The 9,769-nt window shown below is 39.8% G+C and overlaps 1 protein-coding gene across 5 annotated transcripts in view; it reads right to left on the reverse strand.

Moving 5' to 3' along the window:
• The window catches only part of PTBP2 (polypyrimidine tract binding protein 2), a 51,368-nt gene extending 41,826 nt beyond the window's left edge, over positions 1–9,542 (reverse strand). For all 5 annotated transcript variants that reach the window (XM_051624593.1, XM_051624592.1, XM_051624591.1 and 2 more), the window contains exons 1-2: positions 9,387–9,542; positions 7,711–7,741 (exon numbers count right to left, since the gene is read on the reverse strand). Coding sequence is in view for 4 of the 5 variants with exons in the window: in XM_051624592.1 (XP_051480552.1) it covers positions 7,711–7,741; positions 9,387–9,394 (39 nt within the window). In the remaining variant the exon portion in view is untranslated. The remainder of the gene's footprint in view (positions 1–7,710; positions 7,742–9,386) is intronic.
• Positions 9,543–9,769: the final 227 nt, after the last annotated feature.

A 9,769-nucleotide genomic window follows, 5' to 3' on the forward strand; every position in this document is an offset into this window, starting at 1 on the left:
AACAGAATAATCTAAAATATTTTCTTAAATTCCCACTAGAAAAGAAAGAATACACTCAAAGACATCAAAAAATATGTTTTCTGGTAAATCTTCTCATTTGTGATATTCAAATTTGTTGATATTACAAACTCTGTCTCAAGAACAGGATGTTTTTGCTCCCTTCACTTCCCTCTCTCCCACCAGATGAAAGAAAAAAGGAAACTTCAGCTGCATTGTGCATTTACCTCAGTCATTCTCAGCCTACAGGCATGAATTTCCCAAGGGGTATGACAAGCCAGGAGACAGATCTCACGATTTAAAGAAATCTAACAGCATTGTAAAACACTTCATTTCTAACAACATCTGGGAGCAATTTGAAAGAAAAAGGCAGAGACCTGATGGTATGGGAAAGGAACAAAAGGATACAAGAATTCAAACCCAGACATTAAACATTCCTCTCTAACAGACAGGCACTTGCAAACACACTGCTTTCAAAATTCCATGTCTGAACTAACTTTGGGGAGTGTTGGGATGTTAGGAACAACAGGACAACACACTTTAAACCCCCAAACACAGTACTTCTAAACTTTGTTCAGTTTACATGCAACAGATCAGAATTTAATGCATGTTTAACTTTTAACAGAATTCATTTTTAACGAAACACTGCATAAATACACCCTCACACACTCTAGCAAAGAAGAAATACTTGATCTGCGTTATGCTCTGACTATACCCACTACCATTAAAACACACAATCCAAATTACCTAATGAATAGACTATTATACTTCCCATATGTACAGGATCATAGAAGACTCATTCACGACAAGCCAAGTCCAAAAATACAATCCAAAAAGAAGTTTGTAGAAATGGATAGAGAGCAATCAAGGGAAACTGATGAGTATTTAAGAATGGAAGGAGACAAGTCTCAAAAGCCAGGCTTTTTCCAGTCATGATAGGACAAGGGGCAATGGGTGCAAACTGGAACACAGGAGGTTTCACGTAAACATCAGAAAAAACCTCTTTACTCTGAGAGTGACAGAGCACTGGAACAGGCTGCCCAGAGGTTGTGGTGTCTCCTTCGCTGGAGACATTCAAAACCCGCCTGGACACATTCCTGTGTGATGCTCTTGGGGTGATCCTGCTCTGGCAGGGGGGTTGGACTAGATGATCTTTCGAGGTCCCTTCCAACCCCTAAGATTCTGTGATTCTGTGATTCAATTCCTGAGAAAAGCCTCCAGATTCTCAAAATACAATGAAAAATAGACAAATTTCTCAAATCATCTGAAGACCAAGATGGACTATTACACCAGAAAGCTGAAGAGTAAAGAAAGACTGGAGGCAAACATTCAGTAGGAAGTACACAAGATAATTTATTCCAGCATTTCAGACTTTCCATTCCACTTTTACTGGGAAAAGAGGTATTAGTCTGAAGAAGCTGTATGAAAATGCTAATAAGTTAGGTGAGAATAACTCACTAGAGCTACCACCTGGATGTGTTCTTAGCTTTCTGGTTAGAGAACGATAGCACCTACCTGTACAGATTTGGTCCTTCAGCAGTAGTTCCAAAATCTCAAAATAAAATCCACAAGGAAGGTATTTTCTAATTGATTTTCTCTCTGCTATTTTGAATAAATTAAAAGTGCTAGTGCTATTTTGCTAATAACTTATGCTACACATTCGTAGAAAAACTGAGGTTATAAGAAGCTGAAAACAGCTGTGTATAACTTGCAGCTAAAAAACCATCCAAAGCCCTAAATCAAACCTCATAGTCCCATTAACAACCTGTGAAACCACTCTCATTTGAGCCAGCTGCTACCAAAAGCAACAGTCCTACCTTTGTCCTAGCCTCAGCAACTTGGTCCTATTCTGTCCTACTCAATTCTGCATTTATGCAACCAGGTTTTGCTATGAATCTGACTAAAAAGATGCAACATTGCTGTGTCAGCTTGTCTTTATCCTGGTCAAGATAAAAAGTGACTTGTAAAGTTGCTACCCAAACATTTGTTGCACAAGTATTACAGTGACAGAGAAAACTGGAAAGCAGGTCAATTTGCTTGTGATAACATGGCCCAAACATCCAAGAAATGGGCAAGGTTCATGTTGGTATTGGTTCGTATTTTCAGACTATGCAGGTGATGACATTTCTCTTCCTACAACTCCCTCAATTAAGATGCAAATATAGGTGCTCCATTACAAATGAAAAATAGGTGTTTTCCAATTAGTGACAGACATAAAAACGTATCAAATAGCCTTCCTTACATTGATGCCTACTTGCGACAGAGCATAAACTCATTTTTCAGCATACTTTCTTTCCATTTTCAGCTCTCATTTTTCCACATGTAGTATGGTGGAAGAATAAACATTAAAAAAAAAAAGTTACAATGAAGAAAGAATTGGAGTAGACCATTCCGGGAATAAATACCGAAGTAATTTCAAGTTATTTATTGTCAGCAAGGATATTTTCCCCATACCACTACTGAAAAGACAAAATCAGACACCAGTTCTAAACTTCTGAAGATGGTCACGCTTCATACTTCACTGCTAGAATGTTGTGCACATTTTTTTGCTGTCTACAGTTGCTACAGCCAAGTACTATTAAACACAAAAGTTGATTGAAAAACATTATCCCAGTTAACGTAAAGTTAGAAGTTCCTCCAATTTTTTTTCTCAACCCATTTTTCACATATCAATGTCCTTAGGAGACTCTTTGTCTAATTTACTAGCAATCTACTACTAATTATATCATATATGCAAAGATAGTTCAGAACCATCATTCTAATATTTTAAGTACAGTAAAAAAGACCATCACATTGCATTCATCTGTATGAATGAGTCAAACAGCATTTTATTCAAGTATCTAAAATGATGACGATGAAGGCAAAAGAGATTTCAGGAAATGAAGAAACTGAAAGGAAAAGCTATTTAAAAGCTATTTAGATTCTTTGCTAAAATTTTAAACTGACTTTTTACTACACATATTTTCATTTTACAGTGTACAGTTCAAATAAAAAGTCACAAGTTATCTACAATATTTGTTTCTACCACAAGGAAACTCTTAGTTATTAGTAGCAAAAAGAGTCAATGTTCTGTAATTTTGTGAAAAGAGATTATCCATCAGAACCTGAGTTAAAGAAAACTGACAACACTTCTTCCTTTTCTTCCTCAGCTCATAATCTCTTCTGATTTCAGCTACTGCCCTTCCCTGTACTATTATAGTCCCCCCAGGTCAAATCTCAGCAACCAGGAAAAAGCAGGACTTTGTGACACAACTGTTTGGAAAATTATTATAAAGTACTAGGATGCTTCTTCCATCTTCCACCCAATTCTAACACAACCAACTAAATATATACAAAGAATTCCCTCTTTTCTTCAGCATACTGCAAAGGCTGAAGCTCTGACTTTTGGGGGAAAAGGCCATTCCTGCATCTCTGAACATTACAAAACTATGTTTACAAGAATACATGACTCTTCCTTCCTAGGTATAACCAGGGCTGTCCACACTTGACAGCTGAAGCTCATATTTTTGGCCACCGTTGCCCAAAGGAATATCAACTATGTCACAGATTCTCGTATGCTATGTACCAAATAACATATCTATGAAGGAATGACTGCTTCTTTTCTCCATCAGGTAGAAGTACACCTCAGACAATCTGAAATGTGCAATGCATGTATAAAAAATGAGTCACTCAATTGTTCAGGCCCCATGTACTACACAGCTATGCATGCCATCGAGGAGAAAGATGATACATTAGACTAAAGTGGCACACTGAAATACAGGAAAAGAGGTACCATTCTCAGTAAGCACCAGTTATTCCCTGCACCTGTGTGATGTATATTCTTTACATCACATTTTATACAACTCTGAAGATTCTTTTAATTACTCCAAAGAAATGATATATTATACACTTCATACATTCACTCAAATAGTTCAAAAATACTCTCTCTCCAAGTGCCAAATCAGTTTATTTATCAAGATTAAAGCATCATAACTGTAAAGAGAACACAAGACAGTAATTCCAACTACAGTTATTAGATTCTGATGCTCAAACCTATACAGCCAGTGAGCAATGAGAAGTTTGAGACTAGAAGTTATTTAATTTTTAGTGATCAAGGACCTCATGCAATAAAAACACTGCAACTTAAAAAAGCAAAAATTGTATATAATGGTAATTTTAAAAGCTATGCATGAATAATTCTATAAATTTGAAATGTACATAATTTCTTCAAGAAACTGAGTATAAAAAAATGTATTAACTATGTAATATACTGTCATTACCAGAATCCTTAGCTCTGTTCTATTAGAAGACTTTACAAAAACCCCTTATGTACAATAGGAGTTCACAAAGTAACATCAGACACAGAGCTGAAGCTCATTCTTTTTGTATTGTTTTGTAAACGTAATGTAAGGGGTGAACTGTGTGCAGAGTGACATTTCCTTGCCTCCATGCATTTTAAGAAAGCAAAACAAGAATGCAGACCAAATCAAATATTAATTACTTCTTATGTACTTACAAAACAATTGGGTTTTGATATGTTCTAACACTTTCAGAAACTAAAGCACACTGCTCCTCTGACAGATTTTAGCTGGGAAGCTGCTCCCACTGCATATTTTGAGTTGTGCAAATACCCACATTTACTCTACGTAAACCAAGTTTTCAAAAAGTATTTGTCATTTTTTTCCACCTCAATTTCAAGTTTTATGTTTTCCTCGGCTTTTGGAGTTAATTTCTGTTAATTCAACATGTACATAAAATCAAGATTGAATATTTGACAGTTTGATGAACATAAAATGTTTTAAATCAAAGCATACAGCACAAATAAATGGTAATAGCTTCAAATTTAGCAGGCTCATTAGCAGGTAACTCAGACTATAAAACTGTTACTAAAACTTTTAAAGCAAGTATTCCTTTTACTTTATACTTGCCTTGCCCACCTACAGACCCCAAAGCTCAAAAGCCCTTTTTTAATTCAAAGATAGTTCCCAGACTACATTAGTTAGCTTCTACTATTAGTCTTCTATAAATGGGTTTAAAAATATAACATGCTTGCTTTTCTGTTTAAGAGAAACCAGCCAGACAATAGTTAATATAATTTTCAAATCTGAATTGACATGACTGATGATAACATAAAGCAAACAGAAGGGTCAGATGTCACAATTCTGGTTGTATGTCACAATCCTGTTCTCCAAATACAATTGAATATATCATAAACATGCTGTATAACAGACCAGCAAATATACAGTAGGTGCAAAAAGATAAAGAATCTGGTCAAACAAATACCCTGTATAAATTGATTTAACACAGGTAAATCCCTGCCCACTTCCAAAGGCTATCCAGTCACAAGAAAAGCAGTGTCAAAAGACCATTAAAACTGCTAATGCAACTCCCTGGACTCAAAAAACTTGCTCCTTACACACTCCCAAGCCACCCCCCCCCCCCCCACCAAAAAAAAGATAACAGCCAAGGAAAGGTCAGATGAATGTTCACAGGTGTTTATATACCACCTACAGCTAAAGCGTTCCTCAACATTAAAACATCAGTTCATCAAGAGCAATTACAAGTTATCAGAGAACACAAAGGACAAATATTTCACATGGCCTTCACCAAAATATAACTAAAGCCAGCATTAGACTACTACCCAAACTGCATGTATCAATTAGCAAGAAATTCAACTTTCCATCCTTAATAGTATCTTGAGGTAATTACAGAAGATCCAGAATACAATCCAGTTTACTCTTCCCACATTAATCAGCTTTCTTCAGAAAACCATAATCTTTTTATTTATTCATATTACTTCCACGCACAAATGGATTGTTTCCTTTTAAAATTGAGAGAATAAATCCACTTTTACAAGGCAAAGAGCACACCTTTTTGACCTCCTGTGTCTCTCCTTGTATTTATTTTAAACCCTACCTCCAATATTACCTTCTTTCTTCTATCACATTCATAATGCAACTTCTACAATTAACAGCAAGAATTATTTCGTTGTCTAACTAGTATCTGAAAATATGGTGCCAAAATCACATGACACACAACACATTTCATGAATGTTCAAATTCTCATGAGATTTTAAGTCACTCTCAGTTAAGAATGCAGGGGATATTGAATCAATTTACTTCTCCCAAACTAAGAATGCTAGCATATAAGGTTCAAGTAATACATGGTTTACTTCAAATTGCTTCTTTATTAGAAATGATTAATGACAATTTTTAAATTGTTTTGCCCCAAAGCTATGCACATGGGGCAGTTTACTTCTGAAAGGCTTAAACTTCCTTAGGTATTCCTCAAAACTAATCCATTCATAAAATGGTTTGAGTTGAATGGGACCTTAAAGACCAACTAGTTTCAACCACCCTGCATGGGCTGGGACACTTCCCACTTGAACAGGCTGCTCAACAACTCAACACTTCCGGGGGTGGGGCATCCACAGTTTCCCTGGGTAACCTGTTCCAGTATCTCATCACCCTCAGAGTGAAGAATTTCTTCCTAACGTCTGACAGAAACCTACCCGCTTCTAGTTTAAAGCCATTACCCCTCATCCTATTGCTACATGGCTTTATAAAAGGACAAGTAGCAACAGGACACTTCCTGAAGTTCTACCGTGTTAATACTTTGTCCTCCCAGGCAACAGAGAAACAATCATGCCAGTTCAGCTTTCTCACTCGGATTAGTTTCCACAGAAGTATTTTAATAACTACACTTTCCTCTTGACTCAGAGAGTGATTTTAAGCTTGTTGCCAATACTGCACAAACATGTGGAGCCAGATGGGACCAGAATCTATGTGACTGACTTCTTACAGCTCCTCCTAGAAGCAAGCTTGCTCAGAAACATAACACAGGTACATCTGACATAATAGCTGCTGTACCAACAGGCTAGCTGTATTACGTAAGAACTAGTAGGACCAATACTGAATATGAGCCAAAGAGCTTTGCTAGACAAAACCTGGCTTACCAAGTAGTTAAGACAGATAAGCTTCAGGTGAAAAGGCAGCTATGTAGTATAGCCACAAGGTCCATGGACAAAGGTGGAGACTTAACCATATATACCAGAAAACTACGTTTCTACCACTGAAACACTCGCTTACACACATTCATTAACATAACCTGAAGTTCCCCTCTCTGATACAGTCTCATTATATCTCAGTCTGCTTCTATGAAGTAATGATCTAATTCTTGCAACAGACTTGAATCCAAAAGTGAAATAAATCAACCATTTGGATCTGTTTTCTTGTTATAACAAATATGATAAACTCCTAACTAGACTTAGGCAATAAAATGTGAAGCAAAGCAAATGCCCACTTCTCTGCCTACGTAAGAAGTTCTACCTCCCATATTTTTGTATCATACTACAATCAATTCTTTTCAAACTTCAGTGGTAACTATTCTGGAAGAGGAATGGGGAGAGGGGAAGAAAACATGTCCTTCACAGTCACCATGCAACAATGAGAAAGTGTTTTACAAAAAAATCTGGAAAATTAAGCTTTAAAATAAGAAGCTGACACCACTACATTAACGTAGAACCACTGTTTATGGTTGAGTGCCTAAAAAAGTCTTTTGTGTGGAGCCTCCAATTTACCTCTAAGGATTTTTGGTTAATAAAGCATATACTGCTGACTAAATATCAGCTGACAATGACTAGTTAAAAATCATACAACTTGCAAGTACTGATGAGCAAAGTAGTTAATTTTGTATCAACAATTTGCCCCCTTATTTGCTAAGTGTACATCCTACCTTCACACCAACTGCAACATCAGTGACAATGCTGTAAAAAAAGAAAAAAACAAGAACACAAGTCAACCAATTTATCCTCATAAAACCAACTTTTCAATGTATCATAATGTAAAAAATAATGAGGACTTGAAATAACCAACAACTTCCCCAATCAAGAAGGTATGTTCAAAGAACACAGCAGAACCGAGGGGAAGTACAAAGCCACTGAGCTCCCGCAGCTTACAGGCTTCTCCAGAAGAGTCCAAAGTTTCAAGTAAACATTACTCCAAAGCCGCACTGCCAGGAAATTTACTTAGGAAACTTAGATTTCTGGACTGCAGGAAATCAGAGGTTGAAAATAAAAGAATTTAAAGGTAAAGAGAGGACTTTTCTCACACACTCTTATTAACTAGACAGCTAGTTGAGCAACATAGATTACCCTACAGATCTTCTTAGAGGAGAAAACAATGAAGATTTTTTGTAAGTAGCTTGAAAAAAATAATGCATTTGCAAGTATACCTATATGAATTTTTATCAGGTACATCTATAAGAAACTGCAGCAGATATGTCAAGGTAAATCTTCTTCTTAGGGGCTGTGAAATCATAACTCAGTGTGTAGCTGTCCTGGTTTGAGTCAGGAGAGAACCAATTATGTTTAAGTAATTTTACTTTTCATTTAAGTCCCAAAAGAAACTGAAGTCCAGAATTTAAAAAATGAAAACAAAACATGAATATGCTAAAGTATTCCATAATGTAATACTCGTTAATGACAACACTTCTCATAGGGGATTTTTAACTGCCAACATTATAATCACAACTAACCATAAAAAGCCTTTAAAACTCTCACAGTTGAAAGGTTATATGCTTATAGCATACCAAAGAGCTTGTTTCTGTGTTTGGAGTAAACAACTTGAGAGGAAATATAGAAGCTGGAAGATGCTGTATTTACAACCACCAGCCTCATTTTCCAAGGAAAAGACGGCCTTGTGTATAGTGCCTGCCCACCCCAGATCCCGGCCAGGACCGAGGGCGGGCCCTTGTTGTCCCATATGGCTGAATTCTTCAAAACCTTCCCTTCTTTGGCTGTTACAGCCAGTCTGCAACATACACAGCGGCATCTTTCTACCTAGGGAGTGGGGGAAGCCACAGGGCTTATTAGGCAGTTTCTGAAAACAAAAGAGCTCGACTTCTGGCGCCTGCTGGTATTGCTCCTCCTCTCCAGACAGCCCCAAAACACACCCTGGCCCTACAGCGAGCTCCTGCTCACCCACCGGCGGGAGGGCGGGGGGAGGGGTGAAGGCAAGGTGCGGGAGGAGAGCGGGAGGCTCCGGAGGGGAGGGATGGCAGTAGATCGCGCTCCCTCTTTACAGCGAAATCCTACGACTCGAGCACTACACTAAGTATGGGGCGGCCCCAAACTCTCGCCAGTTTAAACGGAAGACCCTACCGAGGCGCCCGCGTTACGAATAGGCTGAGCCCCCTCCTCCCTCTTCACCCCGTACTGGGCCTAACTCCACCCGTCCCTCGGCGGGAAGCCCGCCTGTTCCCACCGCCACGGTGCAGCGGCCGCTCCCCAGACCCTCGGAGACGCCAGCCCCGGCGGCGAGCGAGCCCCCAGCCCTGGGGCAGGTCCCACCACCGACCGGCAGCACAACCGCAGCAGTGCCTTCGCCCCCACCGCCCCGGTCATTGCTCACCCGTCCATCGCCGAGCAGGACAAAGCGCGGACAAGCGGGACAGACAGCCGCGCTGGCAACGCGTACGGGGAGGCTTTGAGAAAATGGCGGCCCGGCCTGCACGAAAACCGCCGAGCGCTGCCGAGTGCCGGATTCCGCTCCGCGTCCCTGGCGCCACAGCGCATGCGCCAGCCGCCGGGCACGCGCTGTCGGTCCCACTGAAGCCGTTGCCTCCCGCGCCGCGCCGGCTCGTGGGGCGGCGCGAGCCTGCCCCGCCCGGGGCGGGAAGCGGGAAGCGGGTCCCTCACAGCCCCGGGAGCCGCCGGGCGGGAGGGGTCTGGGTTCTGCTCCCGGCGCGTAGCGCTCCAGGAGCGGCCGCGTGTGTGCCAGGGAAAGAGCTCACC

This window comes from Apus apus, chromosome 7, assembly GCF_020740795.1.
Source record: "Apus apus isolate bApuApu2 chromosome 7, bApuApu2.pri.cur, whole genome shotgun sequence".
Lineage (NCBI taxonomy): Eukaryota > Metazoa > Chordata > Aves > Apodiformes > Apodidae > Apus > Apus apus.